This window comes from Schistocerca americana, chromosome 5 (genome assembly GCF_021461395.2).
Source record: "Schistocerca americana isolate TAMUIC-IGC-003095 chromosome 5, iqSchAmer2.1, whole genome shotgun sequence".
Lineage (NCBI taxonomy): Eukaryota > Metazoa > Arthropoda > Insecta > Orthoptera > Acrididae > Schistocerca > Schistocerca americana.
The window spans coordinates 67698966-67721426 of NC_060123.1; the positions used below are offsets into that span (position 1 = coordinate 67698966).

Below are 22461 nucleotides of genomic sequence, written 5' to 3' on the forward strand. Positions count from 1 at the left end.
TCTGGAACATCATCTCAAAATAGTAGATAAAGAATTCAGGTGATGTTTATAGGCTGCTTCTCATCAGCACTTAATAGTCTCTTTGAAGCAAAGCCCTTATTTGTATAAAAACCATTTAGTGTTTTGCAAAGGAGAAGTGATAGATAATCCACAGATGACATTCTTGAAGAGACCCATTCTAGTTGTAGACAGGAGACACGTCCACAGTCTTTACGTAACTTTTGAATGTGATAATTTGTAGTTATGGCTGTCTATAAGTTTGATTGCAATTGCTCTTTTGGCTAATTGTTCTTTCAAGTATACATAGTAGATGATACAGTGAACAGTAATGATGCTATAAATGGTCTTCATGGGCCAAATCGTATAAAAGTCCTGCTCCCAAGGCAGGTATATGGACAGGAACTATTTTTAATCATGCTTGAATTCTTTATTCCCTATTCCTTGTGTTAAATCTGCTCCATAGTATAATCTTCTTCTACAACAGGAGTTGACCCCGCAAGAACTGGAAGAACGTGAACGCACACTCCGGAAGCTGCGTGAGGAGCTACGCAATGAGGAAATGAAACTTGTGCTGCTGAAGAAACTACGTCAGTCCCAGCAGATGAAGGAGAACATTGCTGTAGTCCCACCCACACAGCAGCCACAAGCAGGTGTGGGTCCGAGTGTTGTGCCGGGGGTTGGTGTGCCAGCAAAGCCTCCAGTTACTGGCAAGTTGCCACCACCACCACAGCAGCAGCCCCCACCACCTCTCGTACGTGCCAACCACAGCAAGCAGACTAATGTACCACCCTTGCTGCGAGGGGTTAGTATACAGATATTATGCATTAATTCACTATGGATATTACACAGTAGTTCACTGCTTTTACCAGTCTACATATTACTCTCATCACTTGGCAGTACCTCATTATCAGATTTCTTGAAAGTGATTGTTGCTGACATTTGCATAGTAATAGCACTATTGCCCCATTAGTAGAAAGTGTCACTGTGACAGGTCAATTTCTGTATTTCTTTAAAAAAATTTTTTTAGTTTTTTTATTTAAATACTGACCCAAATCTTACTCTATTAGAAATATAACTGGTGAAGCTATTGGTGAGCTCAGATATTAGTACTTCATTGGACCAAAGCTATTCAGCAGAATAAAAATGTGCTGTTGTGATGCTTGAAATGATTTACAGTTGCAAGACGTGGTACTCTATTTAGACTGTTCCATCTTTTGCAAGTTTTGTATGTAAAGTTGTCATGTAATGGAAGCATCGCTAGAGGCATTTTTCATGATATGCTGCATTTGTCACAGCAACCACCACCTGCTCGGCCTCAAAGCATACATCATCCTCCACCTCTGATGATGGCACCGCAAGCTGGCCGCACTTCAGCAACGAGCTTACCACCAAATATGATGATGAACCAGCAACCATTACCCAGAGGCATGTACCTTGCTTTGGTTTAATTGCAACTGTTGGACAAAAATTGAGCCTTGTTCAAACTTTAACGGTGTTATGTGAGAAGATACTTGGTGTAAAATAATGTAGAGTGCAACTTTTTTCTCAGTACATAGATTTTTTGGACGGGAAGTCTCATGACGGGGGGGGAGGGGGGGGGGGGGAAATGTATTAGGTATATAATTAGAAAATGTGGACTTTTAAGGCAAGCAGAATATTTTACCAAGGCAGTGCTGAATAGCTTCAAAATATTGAAATAGTTTCATATTGTGTAGCTATAAGCTGGTAGTAAATGTAACCAGTAGTAAAACAATTACATTTGATTGTGCAACCCACAGAGTACAATATATCCAGTTCATCTAAGGATGTGGCTAAGTTTGGGTAATTGTTATATAGATGCTGTCATTCATTGTCAAAAGTTTGCATCTGGTCTCGAATAAAGTCATAAGCTAGTTAATTAGTTAGATGTTCCACAGATCATTTGAATGATTCTTTTATTGAAATGATGGTGGAATGAGTCACTTTACAGGATGTATGTACACATCAAAAAAAGTTTTGCATCACCTCAGTTCCGAGAGTTCAAGAACCTGTACAGAAAATAGGAGTGGATATCAACATAAACATCATTTCCACCATTTTTATTGCTCATGAAAACCACACACTGCATGTTGTACCACCATACAGCAAGACCTTCATAGGTGGTGGGCCAGATTTCTGTACACACCTGTACCTCTAATACCCAGTAGCACGTCCTCTTGCATTGATGTATACCTGTATTCGTCGTGGCATACTATCCACAAGTTCATCAAGGCACTGTTGGCCCAGATTGTCCCACTCCTCAACGGCGATTCAGTGTAGATCCCTCAGAGTGGTTGGTGGGTAAAGTCGTCCATAAATGGCCCTTTTCAATCTATCCCAGGCATGTTTGATATGGTTTAAGTCTGGAGAACATGCTGGCCACTCTAGTCAAGTGATGTCGTTATCCTGAAGGAACTCATTCACAAGATGTGCGTGATGGGGACAAGAATTGTATCCATGAAGACGAATGTCTTGCCAGTATACTGCCGATATGGTTGTACTATCAGTCGGAGGGTGGTATTCACGTATTGTACAGCCATTACGGAGCCTTCCATTACTACCAGCGCCATACGTCGGCCCCACATAATGCCACCCCAAAACATCAGGGAACCTCCGCCTTGTTGCACTCACTGAACAGTGTGTCTAAGGCATTCAGCCTGACCGGGTTGCCTCCAAACACGTCTCCGACGATTGTCTGTTTGAAGGCACATGCTACACTCCTCGGCAAAAAGAACGTGATACCAATCCTGAGCAATCCATTTGGCATGTTGTTGGGCCCATGTGTACTGCACTGCATGGTGTCGTGGTTGCAAATATGAACCTTGCCATGGTCGTCAGAAGAGAAGCTGCACATCATGCAGCCTATTGCACACAATTCGAGTCATAGCACGATGACCTGTGGCTGCACGGAAAGCATTATTCAACATGGTGGCGTAGCTGTCAGGGTTCCTCCAAGCCATAATCCATATGTAGCGGTCATCCACTTGCAGTAGTAGCCCTTGGGCGGCCTAAGCAAGGCATGTCATCAACAGTTCCTGTTTCTGTGTATCTCCTTCATGTCTGAACAACATAGCTTTGGTTCACTCATACACACATGGACACTTCGCTTGTTGAGAGCCCTTCCTGGCACAAAGTAACAATGCAGACATGATCAAACTGCTGTATTGACAGTCTAGGCATGATGGAATAACAGACAACATGAGCCGTGTACTTCCTTCCTGGTGGAATGACTGGAACTGATCTGCTGTCGGACCCCCTCCATCTAATAGGCGCTGCTCATGCATGGTTGTTTATATCTCTGCGCAGGGTTTAGTAACATCTCTGAACAGTCAAGGGGACTGTGTCTGTGATGCAATATCCACAGTCAACACCTGTCTTCAGAAGTTCTGGGAACTTGGGTGATGCAAAACGTTTTTGGTGTGTGTGTGTGTGTGTGTGTGTGTGTGTGTGTGTGTGTGACTAGTGGTAACGTTAATGAAGACATTATTTTACTCCTACTTGTGCAACTATGCTTTAAAAAAATTACTTTTTTTACTGGCTATCTGTTTTTAAGGAGAAATTCAATGGAATTCACAAAAAATTCTGGCAAAGAAAATTTACAGTTTTGAAGTTGTTTGAACTTAGAATAATTTACACACTTTGTATTGACTGCAATCAACGTTCAATGTAATGTTTTAGGAATGTTTATCATGTGACATTCCAGACAGTATACGCAGGTTTTGATGGTGGCTGAGATTATTTGCATGATGACATATCCTTATATGGATAAGGACTGTTTTTTTTCAAAACTCACTTTCTGCAAAATTGTAATTTTTCAGGAAACACAAAAGACTGTTTAGGGATTTGTGTATGGATGGATGAAAGTTTCGCAAACTTTATATACAATGTATTTATTGCTAAACAGCAATTGATACACACACAAATCAAAAGAACAATCTGCATCCATATATTTAAAAAAGACAATGGAAGTATCAAATTATTTCAAAACTTGCTTTCTCCAGAACATATTAATGTACAACTTCTTTCTTATCATTCATTTGCCAAGGAAACATAATAAAAAAGTATAGTACATGTAACTTTTTAAAAATATTGCTGGTGCAAGACGCAGTAATAACATTAAGCTAAGCATTAAAATATTTTAAATTAATCCAATCAACATTTTTATAGTCCAATGGCTTGCTCTGTTTCTCCATCTACATTTTCTATCACGTCACTTACATTGGCACTATCCACAGCACTATTCCACATTAGAATATTTTCATAGAACTTCCTATACCCTTGAGTTACAATGAACTTCATCAACTTTGCCACATCTTGACTCTCTTCTTTACCCACACAACTTGGTTTTCATTTTTTTGGGCTGTGTCCATGGCTCTGAAGGATTTATGTCCTTTCTTGATGATCTCTACTACTACTTGATCCCCCACATTAAGTATATTTAACAGGAATTTGCACCTTGAATTTGCAGTCCATTCATACAAAGGAGCTCCCGAAAATCTGGCAAGTGATCAAATAAAATTCAGGTCATTTTAATTAATGAGTGTGCAATGCTAGTCTGTTTCAAATGCCGAATGAATTGTTAATCAGGAGTGTTGTTAAGTACTTACCAACCATTTTATCAGATGTTAAGCAGACAACCTAACAACCCCTGTGCCCTCTTATGGACGTACAGTGACTTGATATGTTACCACTTCTGACATCCAATGGCACTGCACTTTCTTCACCGTATCTTTCACAGGTTGTCATGTATTACACTCTTCTTCTCTTACACTTCCTTTCAACTTGCATTACAGGTTCAGAGTAGTCTTGTCATTTTATTTAAAAATAAACTTTTAAACAGTCTAAGAATACATATAACTCCTTTGTTATATGAAATAGGCAGTTTTGCAACTGACTGACCTGACAATAACGCAGGTGCTCAGAGAGAAAATGCCACAAGGCCATGCAAATGCTACCAATATGAAATGGAAAATGGTTTTATTAAAATCAAAACATTGTTAACCCTACAAAAATTAGCTGCAGAAAGCGAGTTTTGGAATAACGGAGGACATTTGGGAGCTTCTAATCATGGAAGTAATTGAGTTATGAAAGAACTGTTTCCTGAATAATAAAGATGGCCAAAAAAAAAGTTCATTTTGGCCATTTTTGCAGAAAGCGAGTTTTGAAAAACTCGTCCTCATACATTCGTTTCGTGTAGTGTTGAGAATGATCATTTACTTGGAGCTGCTTCTTCAATAAAGGTTATATTGTCTAGTGAATTACGGGGTCCAACATGAAAACATTTCAGTGTCATGGAGCCATTGATACATACAAAATCTGTCTGTCAGTAATGTTTGGCTCATTGGTCAAAATATTAGCGAAATGATTCAGTTGAAAATTGGGAGTTGTGTGTCATTACCCTGTTCTGTATATGCTTTTGTTGTACGTTATTATTTTCTTTCAATATCTGAGATCACCTGGATTGCTTGACAGAAGATGTACTACTTACGGTTGTCTAGCTGGGTTGATGATTCCATTTCTCTGGATGGTTAGAATCTAGGCAATGAGCCCCACACAATGGCTAATAGACAAAGAGATAAACCTAAGTGTCTTCAAAAGAAAAACCTCAAACTCCAAGAAGCTAGACAATAAAATCATTGTGTGCACAAACAGCACCATTGTCATGAAGGAACCAAGTATCCTGACAAATTTTTTCCCTCACGCATCTCCTAGAGATTGCCTTGCAAGAGAAAAAGGGAAAACAGAAGAACTTCAGTGATTAATGGCTTCCAAATTCAAGATATGTTACTTATTTTGCATTTAAGGAAATGTTCATGTGGTTTGTAAATGCACAGTGTGCATATTCTGTATTTTCTTTAGGAACATTGTGTTGTGTTACTCGGCTTTGACTTAATCAAGTGATACTTCTATACTCTGAAAGGCACTTAACCATGCGTGAGGGAGGGTGCTTTCAGTACCAGTATTGTTTTCATGTTATTTTTGTAAACAGTGTTTGTGCGAAGAACATTTTTTAAGCTTCTGTACGAGTTCTAATTTCTCTTATTTGTCCATCATTTCTCATTTCACAGAAAGGTATGCGACTGTAATAGGCGGCCTAGCTGTTAGTAGAATGGCTACTTTGGAATTTTTAATAGTAAATGTCCCTCAGATGCATAGTTTCTCTCTTTCAGTGTCTGTTATTAGAATCCAGTGAGCAGTACTGTGCCACTCTTGCTCTTACTGATTGAACCTGTGACAAAACGCATCATTCTACTTTGGAATTCATGTATCTCTTCCATTAATCTGGCCTCTTCTGGGCCTTGCAGCCCTTTTATGTGATTGATGAGTACTGCTGTGCCTTGTGCACTGAAAGTCTGCTGTAAACTCACTGCTTGCCTCATTTGCCACCATGGCACATAACAGTTAAATGTTGTATCAGACTGTGAGTGTCTTGACTTAACTGCCAAGATCACTATGATATTAAAAATATCTGTGAAAAGCCTCAGCAACAAATTGTGGTCCTAACCGAGAGGGTGGATGGCTTCTGAGGAAAAAGAATTGATTGTGTGCAACCTCTGCAAACCTTCCACTTCAACATATACAGTGAAGGGATCTTTCTGGATGGCTGTTTCTCAATGCTGCTCATGGGAACAAAATGGTTCTTACTGCTCAAACACAGATCCCAAACAGGAAGTGCATTGTGTGGGTGTTTGTACTCCTAAATGGTCCAGAGTTCGGGTGAACAGTCTTGAAACAAATCAAAATGTAATGCAAAGAGTAACAAGTTTGTGAATGTTCATTTATGTTATTTGAGAGAGAGGAGGGTTCCTTTGAAAATGTCTCCCCTTCCTACATTTGCAGATGTTCAGAAACAATTTCCTAGTTCCTATTTTAAAAAGTGCAGTTGATATCCGTTTGACCTATGGCAGCGCCATCTATTGGGCCAACCATAGCGCCATCTGGTTTCCCCCTTCAAGCTAGACAAGCTTCGTTCTTTGTAGTTTTTTCGTTTGATGCTTATTTCATGAGATATTTGGCCCGGTCACGATCAATGGACCACCCTGTATAAAGCCTGGAGTATCAAAAGCAAAAAGATCGTACTATCCTCTATTAAGTTCACTTTCAAAATGAATGAATTTTCTTTCTTGCATACGAGGATCCAATCACAAGAGCTAATAACTTGAGGGTCACATACTATACTCTCTGCTGTTGACCATTTTGCCACTTTGTCAGCCTATGTCATGAATGGTTTCTACGGAAATACTAGACTCTGGTCATGTTGGAGAAAGCCTGCGACACCTGTTGGAGGACTGGTATCCTCCGTACTCTCTACGTGGGTGGCTTCTGAGGTGCCTCTCCCATTTCACTTTTAAAAGACAGAGTTGTGTAGGTACATGCAGGTTCTGCCCTGTCAGACACCTTTATCCAGAAAAAATGGTGTGCCTCAGGGTTCCGTCCTGAGTGTCATCCTCTTTGCTATCACCATTACCCTGTTACGGCCTGTCTCCCACTGGGTATCTCTGGCTCTCATTTCATTGACGATTTTGCCATCTGTTGTAGTTCTCCAGGGACTTGTGTCCTTGAGCGTTGTCTTCAGCGTTGCCTTGCATGTCTTTACTCTTGGAACTTTGACATTGGCTTTTCGCTTTATCACTGACAAAACTGTTTTTATGAGTTTCTGGTGGCGCAATCAGTTTCTGCCACCATCTTTACATCGTGGGCTTGTTGCTCTTCCATTCATTGAAACTACAAAATTCCTGTGGCTCATGCTCAACAGGAAACCTTCTTGGTCCTCCCACGTCTTACCTGGTCGCCCGCAGTACTCAGTCCCTCAGTGTCCTACGTGTCCTCAGCGGTACTTCCTGGGGAACAAATTGGATCATCCTTCTCCATTTGTATCGATCTCTTGTCCATTCGAAACTGGGGTATGGGTGTTTCATTTATACATCTGCATGTCCATTCATCTAATGCCGTCTTAATACAACCCACCATCATGGCATCCATTTGGCCACTGGTGCCTTTTACACTACCCCAGTTGAGAGTCTTTGTATGCAGAAGCTTCCAGACTACCACTGTTATGCTTTCCTCTTCTCTGTTACTTCCCAGAGTTCACTTTCGGCTACTGCTCTGGCAGCTTAACTTCATGCTAACTGCCGCTTTCCCATTGGCTGTGAACCGTTCACCACCTTGGCTTCGTACAGTGGCCCAAGTTTATCTTAGACTTCATTCGCTTCCTGAGGACGCTACTCCAGACTCTCTCTCTATTGCTGTAAGTTTTTCATTCTTCACACAGAACTTCGCATTAGTACCTGTCTGTACATTGATGGCTCTCGGACTGACCGTGGTGTCGGGTGTGCCTTTGTCATTGGTACTGACAATTTCCGGTGTTGGCTTCTGGAACACTGCTCAGTATTTACAGCGGAGCTCTTTGCCCTGTATCAAGACACATAGTACATCTGGCATTGCAGACTTTTCAATTGTGTCATTTGCTCCGATTTCTTAGTCCCCTTCAGAGCTTCTTTGTGCCATACTCAGTCCATCCCTTAGCGCAACGGGTCAAGGAGAACTCCCACTGTCTCACTCTTGATGGAGCCACCGTGATGTTTATGTGGGCTCCTTGTTACGTCAGTCTGACCGGAAATGAGGCCACCGACGCTGCTGCCAAGGCTGCAGTCCACGTACCTCAGCTCACTAGTTCTTCCATTCCTTCTGACGATCTCTGTGTTGCCATCTGTCAGCAGGTGGTGTCGCTGTAGCATTGTCACTGGTCTTCCCTTCAAAGCCATACACTCCGGGGGGATTAAACCTTTTCCAGTGGCTTGGCCAATCTCCTCTCGGCCATTTTGCCATGATATCATTTTAGTTAGGTTGCGTATTGGGCATTCTCTTTTTAGCCATCGACATTTAAGTGGTGATCCCCTACCACTTTCTGCCCGTTGTCATCAACCTTAGACAGTTCGCCATTTCCTTACGGAATGCCCTTTTTCTTAAGCCACTTATATTCTAATTTATGTTTCCCATTTGAGTTATCAGCCGTTTTAGCGAACGACGCATGGGCTGTCGACTGCATTTTACTTTTTATCCATCGTAACAATATGACGAAGGTCAATTTATCTTTAGTTCAGGATCTCGATTGTCTCTACGACACTTTTATGGCCCTTCCTCCAAGAGAAAGGTGCTGCTTTTCTAGCTGTCTTTCCTTTCATTGATTGAGCTTTGTGTATAGTCGCTTTTAACTCCCTTTTCATTTCCGTGTTTCATGGTTCTGACATCGGCACGTATGACCTTAGTTGTGGCTCCCTGAAACAAAGCAAAACAAAAACAACATACTATTCTTATTGCTGTAAATGATATGCACACATTAACTTGGGTCACGTTAAAGGGGATGTGGGATAGGTAGAAATAAGCATGCTATCCTATTACACATTTGTTAAGTTGAGCTGCATACCAGATTCATAACCAGTGGACACAATGGAGCCACTCTCTACCAACCAAACCAACGATAATTTTTCTTCAAAGCAGATAATTTTCAGTATTTATGGAGTTTGGGGATTACTGCATTGTAGTGTATTAACATTAGTACTAATTACCTGCAATGTATTAATCAATCAGCAACAAAATTTGTGTTCCAAAATCAACGAGGGAAGTGTATCAAATTTTTCATTGTATGCGTATAATCAAAGTATGTGAAATAAAACAGGATGTTAATGAGGAAAGTGGCGTCTTATTAAGAACTTTTTTGGTTAACATTTTACATCGCAGCTTCTCCAAGAAGTGCCGATCACAAGTATCAAGCAGAAACATGTGATTCAACTTCGTTCATCATAACTGATGCTTTTGGATAGCCAACAACTGTCATTTGGTCTTTAAATAATGACACCCCACACCACGTACATTTTCTTTTTCATGCTTAGCACGATGCATTTTGAGACTGTCTCATTGTCATGATCAAATGTTTGTGTCAGTATTGCATGTTTTCTGCTGCCTGTCTTGCACTGTAGTCATGTTTTTAAGGTTTAAGATACTACATGTCTTTCATTATGCATAAAACCACACACACATAACCCATCACTTGTACTGTTTGCAGAATTTCACATTGTGTGTGTGTATGTGTGTATGTGTGTGTGTGTGTGTGAGTGAGTGCGCGTGCACGGTTTTATTTTTCTGCGTGATGTGGGAGGCACAGTACATGCAAGAGAGACACAACACACATACAAACAGTACACAAAATACTTGTGTAAATACTTGTGCTTTACAATGAGAATAAATTCTTGAAATGCCTAGTGTTAACCATGAAAAAAACGCGCAACGGGTGCACTGTTTCATTATTTAAATTGGAAACATTTAAGCAGCACAAAGAGAACAAAGGTGCACTGTAGTTCCTTCTCTAGATTGTCGTACAGATGACAAAATGGTAGATATCGAAATAGATGAGAGGGATAGAGAAACAATTAAAATCGCTCAAAAGAGGAAAGGCCGCTGGACCTGATGGGATACCAGTTCGATTTTACACAGAGTACGCGAAAGAACTTGGCCCCCCTTCTTGCAGCGGTGTACAGTTGGTCTCTAGAAGAGCGTAGCGTTCCAAAGGATTGGAAAAGGGCACAGGTCATTCCCGTTTCCAAGAAGGGACGTCGAACAGATGTGCAGAACTATAGACCTATATCTCTAACGTCCATCAGTTGTAGAATTTTGGAACACGTATTATGTTAGAGTATAATGGCTTTTATGGAGACTAGAAATCTACTCTGTAGGAATCAGCATGGGTTTCGAAAAAGACGATCGTGTGAAACCCAGCTCGCGCTATTCGTCCACGAGACTCAGAGGGCCATAAACATGGAGAGAAGTCTTCCGAAGTAAGAGTGATTTCAGGTGTGCCGCAGGGGAGTGTCATAGGACCGTTGCTATTCACAATATACATAAATGACCTTGTGGATGACATCGGAAGTTCACTGAGGCTTTTTGCAGATGATGCTGTGGTGTATCGAGAGGTTGTAACAATGGAAAATTGTACTGAAATGCAGGAGGATCTGCAGCGAATTGATGCATGGTGCAGGGAATGGCAATTGAATCTCAATGTAGACAAGTGTAATGTGCTGCGAATACATATTATCATTTAACTACAAAATAGCAGGTGAGCAACTGGAAGTAGTTAATCCCATAAATTATCTGGGAGTAAGCATTAGGAGTGATTTAAAATTGGAATGATCATATAAAGTTGATAGTCGGTAAAGCAGATGCCAGACTGAGATTCATTGGAACAATCCTAAGGAAATGCAATCCGAAAACAAAGGAAGTAGCTTACAGTACGCTTGTTCGCCCACTGCTTGAATACTGCTCAGCAGTGTGGGATCCGTACCAGATAGGGTTGATAGAAGAGATAGAGAAGATCCAACGGAGAGCAGCTGGCTTCGTTACAGGATCATTTAGTAATCGCGAAAGCATTATGGAGATGATAAACTCCAGTGGAAGACTCTGCAGGAGAGACGCTCAGTAGCTCGGTACGGGCTTTTGTTAAAGTTTCGAGAACATACCTTCACCGAAGAGTCAAGCAGTATATTGCTCCCTCCTACATATATCTCGTGAAGAGACCATGCGGATAAAATCAGAGAGATTAGAGCCCACACAGAAGCATACCGACAATCCTTCTTTCCACGAACAGTACAAGACTGGAATAGAAGGGAGAACCGACAGAGGTACTCAGGGTACCCTCCGCCACACACCGTCAGGTGGCTTGCGGAGTATGGATGTAGATGTATATGTAGATGTAGATGTCAATCACTGGTGAAACAAAGAAACACTCGAAATATGCATTTGAGTAAACACAAAGGGCTCTGATGGTCAAAACTATCTGAAAGCTGTGTGTGCGCAGTAGAGACAGTTTGAAAATGGTTTCATCCATTTGTGATACCCTTACTCAAACAAACATTCCTCCTCGAGATGCTCCATAACATGACGACGTTTTCCAGCCTCTTCTTCACCCATGACGTCCCTGAGCCAAGTGACCCACTTGTCAAGAACAAGCTGTAGATTTTGTGCCTATTGTTGCCTGTTTATGAAGACTGCCAACTTTAGCGTTTTGAACCAATATTGTGTTAGAAGTTTTATTTCCTGTGATTTTATAATGATCATCAATAAGTTTCACATTAGAATGCGAATATCTTTTTAATGTGGTTTTGCGGAAGACTTTTGTTTCCATGTTTTATTTACACTATTGGAACGAAGAGCTACCCTTATGCACGCACTTGTGTGTGTCAGCACATGGCCACTGCCTTTGTGATTGATCTTTGCGAACTGTGGAAAGACACGTAGAGCTAATTGCTTTTAGAAAGAAACAAAAGCAATCCATTATTTCAGACTATTTTTGGATAGACAGAATTTAATTTTTAAATTTTATATTTTGTATAATGTAAAGAGAAAGTCAGTAAGAGTAATTTATTCGCTTTTGCTTGTTATTTTTCCAGTGCTTTCCTCCATTTTACACTTCTTGCGTTTTTTGAGTCAGTCTGCTGAAAAGCGTAAAAAGGGGTCTTTACTGTATTTCTTTTTTATGTGCTAGTTACATAAAGTAGTAGTAATTTATGAAAGAAAGAATTTGTTTCCAAACATCTCACAATTTGAAAAAGAATATATAAACTAGATCCTAGTACAAAAGGTCATAATAACATTAGAAATTGTGAAAAAGGATTAAATAACGGAAAATATTATAGAATTGTATTGCTTAGAATTTTTGTGTGTTTTGCTTGCTAAAATACAAAGGCCTTGCTTTAAGATGTTCTGGTGAACGTTCTTTCTGTCAGTATGATTTTGTAGTTATTGAAAAAGAGACGAATCCACTTTTTCCCAGCAGTTTTATCCTTGAAATAATGTACAACGTTTTTTCTATATTCCTATTGCATGCCTATTCTTCACAAGCCAGTCTGGAGAACCCCAAAATATGTATCTTCTGTAGGAAGACAGTACCGAACAAGCATATTGTTTTTCAGAACCTTTACCCAAACCTTTGCTCTTACCCTTATTTGTTTTTGCTACTTCTCTGGTGTTACCGACTTATGGTTAGACATGCTCATGAGTGTCATTTTGATACATTTATTTTTTGCACTCCTCCCACATCATCTTATTAGTTCGTTGCATGTTCCATAGCAGACTGAAACAGTTCTCTTATCAACGTGATGTGGAACATGTTTTCTTGAACAGAATCAGCATGTTTGTCATATAGTTACACTCTTTGCTCGGTATTTCCACACTATTCTCTTGAGACCTGTAAAATAGCATAAAGAATAAGATTGTGAAAAAAATTAAAGGACATTGTGAGCGTGAAAAGTAGGGGAATTAAGACAACTCAAAGGTAGCAATTTGGTCTATGCTAAACCAAATTTTCTTAAACAAATAAATTGTTAACTGAAGGCTGGAATAAGAAAGGTATAAAATAAAAACAACCATTAACAATTTGGGCATTTTCCTGTAACATTGGGTTGTGTATATTTTGAGAAGAAATCCTTTGTGAAAAGGGATCGTTGTTTGAAGTTTCATGACTAACAATTGGAGTTAATGTGTAGTGAGCTAAATAAAGTATCTTTGATCAAGTTTAAGGCCGTGTCTTACGTGAGCGATCGAAGCGAGTTACTTATGAATATGCGACAATCAGCAGCATCGGGCAAAAAGCTTGGGTGACCTGCGTGCATGCGACCATGTCATGCTACAAGATGGCTGCTTAGAGCCAACCAGCTGTTTCTATAAAATGGCGTCCCTAACTTGTGGAACACTGTAGCTGGAGAGTAAGGCTACAGAATTAGGTTTACTTAAGAAAATAAAGAGAAAAGGAATGCTCTGCATGAAATTTACAAAGGGAGGAATCTCCATGGAGAATTTCATAAATATCATCAACTACGAAGATCACCAGACAAATTCTTTGAATACACATGAATGAGCAGAGGAGCATTCAACTATCTCGTCAATAAATTAAATACGAATGCTTTTTTTTTTTTTTACATGATCAAGAACTTCTAACAGCCAATAAATGCGGAGGTATGCTAACTACATGACTGACTATGCTAACTACAAACATAAGTACACAGATTGATACTACTTAACAGAGGTTAGCTGTGGTATAAAGTGGTATAAAGCTGTGGTATAAAGTTTGTGATCACATGTTTGGAAAAGATACTGGGTTCAATTCCTGGTCGTTCTTATATTTTTACTGACCCAGTTACAATTCTGTGTACTAAGTTTTATATATACTGTTTACACTGCATCGCTAAGTATATTTTTAAGGTCTTGCCAAAGAACTTGATCTTTACACCTATCCCAATATATCAGACACATTTAATTCCTAATAAATTACAATGAACCATGAAATTTTACACATATTTGATGTTGCAAGCGTAATTCAACAACTGTCAACGTTAAGGCTGAGCATTTCAATGGCTCTAAATAGTCTGTAAAAGTAAAGCTTACAAAAGTTTTGAAAAGAAAGTCAAATGTTTTGGGTAATGATTTGTCTATAAGTATGAAATAAAAAAATATTAGGGAAACGTTTGGTGCACCTCATTTTCTGTTCATGATTTCGAGCATCATTGGAAAGGCGAGTGAAACATTTCTCTGATCTACTTATTTCTTTTACACAAATCATTTCATAAAATATTAGACTGATTTCTTTCATTTTTTTAATTTCAAGTTTTATTCAGAAAGAATGATCTTACTGACTCATCGTTTGCCTTTCTAACATACTTGATTCGAAGGAAGCCTTTTTGACATTTATATACTGCACCAATGTATCTTTTTATGTGCAATATAGCTCGGTCTTGAACAGATGAAATTTTTGCCACTTCATTTAGCAGCGTCTTTTCGTGAAATATTTCAATTTTTCCTCAGTTATTAATTAAATTTTAGTTAATTACCCTGATTACTTTCAAGCAGTTAAATATTCATGCCAGACTAGACCTCATGCTGGTCACTTTGATACCCCCTTTACCTGTTTCTGTCCCTTTGTTTGGGTATGAAAATTTGGACAAAACCTTATGGTGTAAGTTATAGGGAGTCTTTATTTTTGCTCTGCTCACGCGTTTGCAAAAATGTATAGAGTGTTAATCATATGATAAAATAGTCCTTTCTGCATGCTGTCATTTCCAAAATTCATCGTTTCGATATCTTGAACCTTTTATGAGATACGACGATTTTTACGAGCACTTGATTCCCGAAGTGCAGGAAAGGTTTGGATGCGCCATGAGCGACCCGTCCGCGGATATAACAACTGATATCTCAACAATGAAAAGGGATATCATTCCGGTCTCAACTTTAAATACAATGTAGATATATTGGTTACATTTCATACGCAATAATGTATGGCCTTACATGAACTATACGGAAAGTCTACACAACGTGATTATACCTCTGCAAATTCTTATAAATTTTGCACAGCAAAGTATCTGTGATGAATAACGAAAATAAATTCAGACCTTTATCGTTTAAAGATATCGAGCTATAAGTTGTGGAAGAATCAAATTTTTTCAGCGAATATTGTCCTTAAAATCGGATGTTAAATAATTCATATCTACCATCATGTCCACTCCACTGCATTGCCAAGAAGACACGTGGCTGTTGCTCTGTGTCGCGCCTGCTGCAGCGACAAGATTCAAACAAGTTTGAATTCAAACGTCAACAGTTGCAGCGGGAGACAGGCAGCGACACAGATGTCGCTCATGTAGGACACTTCCATAACTACATCTACGGTTGTGTTTTGTCGCTCACTTCTGTCGCTCACGTAGGACACGGCCTAAGTCTGCAGGATTAAAAGATAAGAAGCTTCAGACTGCTGCAGTTTTGGTAATGTAGAATTTAAAAAGTCTGTAAAAACAGTTTTGATAACTTTTTTCTGTAGTTACAAACATTGCCATATAACAGCTCTTGTCATTATTGTTATTAGAGCTGGCCATTGCATAAACATACAGTTTCATGTTCACATGTTCTTCCTATGGGATTTATTCAGGAGTTTCCTCTACTTGTTCATAAGGCCCTTATTTGAACTATACAAACCTAACTGAAATAGTTTGGTATGTTGTTGAGTTCTAATGTGAGGGTGGAGGGTGGGTAAGTAATTCCAGTTACATGAATCACATGGCATGCAATTAATTATGCTCTTAATTTATGTCTTTAGAACAGTGACAATATTCTATAACTACTGCTTCTCCAGAGCCTTCTCAGGCGATATGGTTACTGAAACTTCCTGGCAGATTAAAACTGTGTGCCGGACCGAGACTTGAACTCGAGACCTTTGCCTTTTGCGGGCAAGTGTTCTACCGACTGAGCTACCCAAGCACGACTCACGCCCCGTCCTCACAGCTTTACTTCTGCCAGTACCTCGTCTCCTACCTTCCAAACTTAGCAGAAGCTCTCCTGCGAACCTTGCAGAAATAGCACTCCTGAAAGAAAGGATATTGCAGAGACATAGCTTAGCCACAGCCTAGGGGATGTTTCGGGAAACATGTCTCTGCAATATCCTTTCTTTCAGGAGTGCTAGTTCTAGTTCTGCAAGGTTCGCAGGAGAGCTTCTGTTAAGTTTGGAAGGTAGGATACAAGGTACTGGCAGAAGTAAAGCTGTGAGGACGGGGCGTGAGTCGTGCTTGGGTAGCTCAGTTGGTAGAACACTTGCCCGCAAAAGGCAAAGATCTCGAGTTCGAGTCTCGGTCCAGCACACAGTTTTAATCTGCCAGGAAGTTTCATATCAGCACACACTCCGCTGCAGAGTGATAATCTCATTCTGCATATCGTTACTGTTGTCCAAATGAGGTGACACGGTGGTTAAGACTCTGGACTTCTCTGCAGTTGGAGTGTGATTCCTACCCCCATCCAGACACCTGATTTAGATACACCATGGTGTAGATAAATCACATAAAGGAAATGCAGGGCTGGTTACTTTAGGTCCAAAGCAGATTTCCTCCTCCAACAACATTGATATGATATGAGCAGGTGTTCCATTTGTGAAGACCTCTCTGTCAGAGAGACATTAATTGCGCAGCAATTCATATTTTGTTTTCGACTTCTTATATGTATATAATTTCTTACTCCTGCATTATTCGAAATAACAAAATATAGATGTGACAGTGAATTGAAGTATGTGTGCTGTCAAATAAGTAATACTTTCCTCTTTACAGGGAGCGGTTCTTTGGGAGGACGTACTCCAGTCAACACTCCGCCAAATGTGGTTCTAGGTTATCCACAGGATAGACCAAAAGAGACCCACCACTCTCCAGCACCCCCAGCAATACCAGCACAACCTGTAAGTGAAGTGCAGATTCGCTTTTGCATGTACCTCTGTTCACTAGTTAAACATCTCAATAATTCATGGATGAGTTCCTTACTTTTATGATTATTTCCACTGATTCTGATATTCTGTTGTTACTTCTTCTTTTGTTACCATGTAGATTGAGGATCTGATTCTTGCTATGTGATGCTGTATAGTGAACTTTGGAAATGATGCCTTAGGCTTGCACCCTAGACTAAAATTTTTGGGCATTAAATCCCAGCATGCTTGCCACAAGTTGTGGAAATCAGGGAATATGACAAAATTTCAGATGTGTCAGGGAAACCTGGGAAATATCAGGGAAATTTGAAAAAAAAGAAAAAGAAAAAAACCTGGAAAATTTTCATTTTTGTCTCAATAGATGAAATGGGTTGTTTGCAAGATGTCATGCATAAACATTGGCTGGGCGCCGCTTCCCTACTCCCTCCCCTTCCTACCACTCAACTCAGCTTGCAGTCAGTGCTACCACCACTTCTTGCTGCTAGCCTAGCAGCTACCGATGAGAGGCAGGGGACGTAAGGAGTTATTTGTTTGGATCTGACTCTCAGAAACTGTTGACGCAGCGGCCGGAGACAGCGGTAAAGTGTGCGCGAGTTGCATCTAAGATAATGTGTGATTGTGTATGTGCTCTCATTTTCTGACAAAGGCTATGGCTGAAAATTTTAGTTGTGAGAGTGTAGTTTTCTTTTCTACACTGCCTGTCTGCGGCTCAGCGACACTTTTTGTGGTGAGTTGCTACCTGTCCTCATTAGTACTGATTCTCAGAGTATTTGGGCAAGTTATTTTTGCATGAATTGATCACTGCGGTCTCATTTCATCAACATGGTGTCTGAGGCATGTTAACAGCTGGCTGCACGAGTGTACTCCCATGATGGCCCAAAACTACAGGCCATTTCTGCCAATCTGAAGCCCATTGTTTCCCACTAATGTGCAAGCCCTGTCTGTCGGATCTACTCCCACTATTCTACATGCAGGCGAGATCTATTTGTGTGTGGTGTAATGCAGTGAATTCTTGTGATTTATCCATGTACCTGGGACTGCGGTGCTCCTCGGCAGGCCAGAAGCCATGGGTGATGAATTTCAGGAATTGCGAGTGTCACACCACAAGTACATTTACTGTGTGGTGTTTTATAGTCATTTTATTTATTCTAGTGCATTTTGGCACCTCGAAAGTAGTTTGTATATTAGAAAGATTGGACAATAAGAAGAAAATTGTGGCAGTCGCTGGCGCTTTGGACGCTACATACTCATATATTCTTGAAAGAAAAATCACACAATAATTATAAAATAATGCACATAACACAGTGGGTAAGAACTGACAACAAAGAATATAGTAGAACCAACATTTAATCGGCGGTCACGTATAGTGTTGGTTTACACAACTCTTCCCTGCCTTACACACTTCTTTCAAGACACCTACATTTTTGTGAGGTTATTTCTGAAATCAGTGAAGGTATTTTAAATCTGTCTTCTGATCCCAAGGAAATGTCTATTTTTGTCACCAAATGTGTTTTGTTCCATTGAAATAAAATAACATTAGTGGTCTTAATTGATGTCTAAATCTTAAACCAATTCATGGCAAAAGATGTTGATATTAGTACCTAGATTTTTGCACACATGGGGGAGAAATACAAAAGTTCTTACACGTTTTTTGTCAACGTATATCTTTACTTTACCTTGAGACTTGAAATTTATCAGGGAAGAATGCTAAAATTTGCCTGGAAATTGGGGAATTTCACTTGGGTAAACTTGTGGCAACCCTGCCCAGGTTTCCTTTAAGACACTGTGACACAATGTGGGGTGCAGTGTTCTCCACAGCAGTGTCACCTACAGTGCATAAAATTGATCACATTGTTCGTTAGCTTGTTTTCTATTAATTTTAACTAATCAAACACATTATGAATGACAAATGTCTTTACGGAAAGACAAATATGACACTAGAGCACCACAGCAGTAGAAGTGCTAAGAGAAAAGGCATTTCGCTGCAAGTCAGAACAAAAATTTCCAAAATGCATTAGCCAGATAGGCTTTTGACTAATTTTGGAACAATAACTTATCAGTTTTTTATTTATTCACATATTGTAAGCCATCATTTTAGCCTCTAGAGAAGATCCATGTAAATACCTAAGGTGCCAGCAACTATTGAACTATTCTCCTGCAAGATTGATTCTGGAGTCACACACTTTCCTTTTTAAGAGCGATAGGAAATTACAGTACATTCTTTCTTAAAGCTAAAAAGCAAACTGGTGACAGCTATTCCTTTATTAGTGGTAAATTCCAGACGAATCTCAATCTTTTTTTTCTTCATCATCCCAACAAAGTAAATATTTTTTCATGGTAACTCCTCTATAAAACTGATATTGGTAAACCAGTTGCCTGCCATCACATTTTGATCCGACTAATCAATACATTCACACAGTCAAAATCATCAACCGAAGTGTTTGTTAGTAATGCAGTATAATCCTTTTGGTCGTAACCATATACTGGTTTGATTTGCTGAGTATTTGTTGATGAAAGTGGCAAATTCTGCAGAATCCTCCCAGCTTTTTAAATATTTTAACATTTTCTCTGAGAGTATAGGACTTCAGACAGTTTTGAACAAATGTGGAAAATATTTCCTAAATTGCTGTATCTTGCCCGATTGTCCCCTTTCGTGGTGAGTAGCACAGTTGTCAAATCCAAGGTACCATGTGATGAATTTGAAACATTTTCATGTTCATTATAAGGCAAAATGTTTCGCTACCAACCCCATCAATTCACCACAGATCTCTAAAATGTTGTTTGTCACTTTTGTTAACACTAGCTTACAACAACAAGCTACTGAAGGCTTTCAGGTCTATAACAGGTTTAGGTTGTACATTTATCTCATGATAAAATGAAGCTCTCACAGTGAACAGCATGTTGTCATTTGTGAGCCAATTCCTGCATACGTACGGTATTCTCACAGCTTTCACCAAGCCATACATCCAGGTAGGATTCAGACAATACTGTGGGTACTGAAGCTTACTGCCTGTGCTTGTGGAATTTTGTTCCATTTATCTCTTTGTTTCTTCCAACATAGAAATGGTCGTTTCCATCAAATACTTCCGTGTCGTCTTCCTCTGTTTCTGAATCTTCCTGTTGAACTTCAACTTCGTAATTATAATCTATGTCAGTTTAATCTCCAAAATCCCCTTGAACTTTAGTATTATTTTCTTCAAACAACATTTTCTGTTTTGGATTGAGAAACTTGTCTTACTGTAGCCTGTCATGACGAAGTACACCCCATCCAAAAGACATAATTTCTGTGAAAATGAAGCAGCCAGAGTGTCAATTTGATATTCAGACAGCCATAATGAATGACTGAAGTATCCAAAAAGAAAATGAATGCATTTTACATCCTAAAGTAGCTTTTTACTACTTTTAGTGATAATCAAATAAAGGCAATGTTGTAATGAAATGGAAATGAGTACAGTGTCTCAAACTGACCAGTCAGCACATATCCTGACAGGAAAACAGTTGCTCCAATACTGAAACACACAACAACGAAAAGTGTTCAGAGAAGACAAAAATACTGTTAGATTATTAACAATTAATTGGCAGAAAATTTTGATGTGTATAAATTTGATCTGCCTCGCCTGATGGAAGGTTATTGTTTCTTGTTACTCTCTAAGTTGTTAATCATGTAGTGTTTCATATTGTTCATTAGATTTTCAATTAGTTTGAATATTGTGTTGTTCAGTACTGAAGTTGGCTATAATAGTACACAAGACCAGAACAAAATAAAATTTTGGCCTTCAGAATGTCAAAATTTCATGGTAGATGTGAAAGTCTAGTTAAAATTATTGTGACAAATAGTTTGTCTCATGAGACTTCCTTTCATAAGCTGCAGGTGGCACATGTTGCTATTCGGTAAGCAGGATATTGAACTCTTGGCTTTAGTCAGTATAAATTAAAATACCCTCCTTTCTTGTGATCCTCATCTTTAATTGCCTTGTTTTTGTTGGAAAATGATTTTTAAATTTGTGTTGTCTTACTCATGTTTTGTTGTGCTGTACTGTGTGGAAACGGAAACAAGATGTTCCTTTTATTTTCTGCCAATTAAATGTCTTCGGATTTATTTTGTGTTCAATTTAATATATGTGCCATAGTTCTTGCGTGTATGTTTCTGTTTCTCAATTCACTAGTTAAGTCTTTGTTACCTATGAAATAGTGGTATAAAATACATTATTTTTACTATATTTTAAGCTGCTCGGAAATGTGGAAAACAAAAGTACTGTAAGCACGCCAGTGCCTCAAGTTCAAGAACAGGTATGTAGTTAGACATCTTTTTCATTGAATTCAGCAACTAGTGTTGTCGTGAACATGATTATGATGATAAAATAAAGTAAAAGCGTGAGTAAAATAACGTGAATAGAGATAATCTTTTGTGTGCCACTTACTGTCAGGTAACTCATATCAGAGGTCTACTAAACACAGAAACACATCTGAGTAACAGGTCTGAGGAATTCATTCTCGGACAATAGCATCAAGACCATGCATAGGACAACAATGCAATATTTCTGCTATGGCCCCAGTTGTTATTGTAAAGTGTCGCATAATTATTTTCGTAACTTGAATATCAACAATTCCTGTTTTCTTCTATTGAGAAATGCAATGGAAATGTGTGTGTGTGTGTGTGTGTGTGTGTGTGTGTGTGTGTGTGTATGTAAAATCAATTCATGTACTAATACATATTGCGTGAACGTCAACTTGATTGAAAATGCTTAGTAACAATATTGCCGAGTGTGGAGAGAGAGTAAAAAAAACTATGTTAAAGTCTCCACATAGTGAAATATTAAGGTACTTAGAGTTGTAGCGTCTAGTTCTGAAATGAATATTGTGCCAAGGCCTGCTCTCTAATTTTTCATTCCTTATCTGGATAAGATGTATAAAGCAATTGCCCACTCTTTATATCCCCTCCAAACCACATGCCACACTGTTGCACATGGTCATGTGACATCCCGCTAAATATGAAAATCCAGACAGAAATGCGATGAAAGGTGTCCGAGCAGAGGAAACACCAAGCAAGGGCTTCCTACGTCATCTCCTATGTCATTGTAGCTATGCATGCTCAGTAACACCTGTCATCTGGTGCTCTCAGGCAGCTGCTCAGATGAACCTAAAACTTCTAACAGGATGTG

General features: G+C 39.3%; 1 protein-coding gene across 4 annotated transcripts in view; it reads left to right on the plus strand.

Moving 5' to 3' along the window:
• Window positions 1-22461, plus strand: part of LOC124615804 (transcriptional repressor p66-alpha) — a 93932-nt gene that overhangs the window by 18290 nt on the left and 53181 nt on the right. For 3 of the 4 annotated variants that reach the window (XM_047143939.1, XM_047143941.1, XM_047143940.1), the window contains exons 4-7: window positions 485-802; window positions 1296-1425; window positions 17151-17275; window positions 21527-21589. In XM_047143939.1, coding sequence (XP_046999895.1) covers window positions 485-802; window positions 1296-1425; window positions 17151-17275; window positions 21527-21589 — 636 coding nt within the window. The remainder of the gene's footprint in view (window positions 1-484; window positions 803-1295; window positions 1426-17150; window positions 17276-21526; window positions 21590-22461) is intronic. The other variant, XM_047143942.1, reaches the window with a different exon arrangement.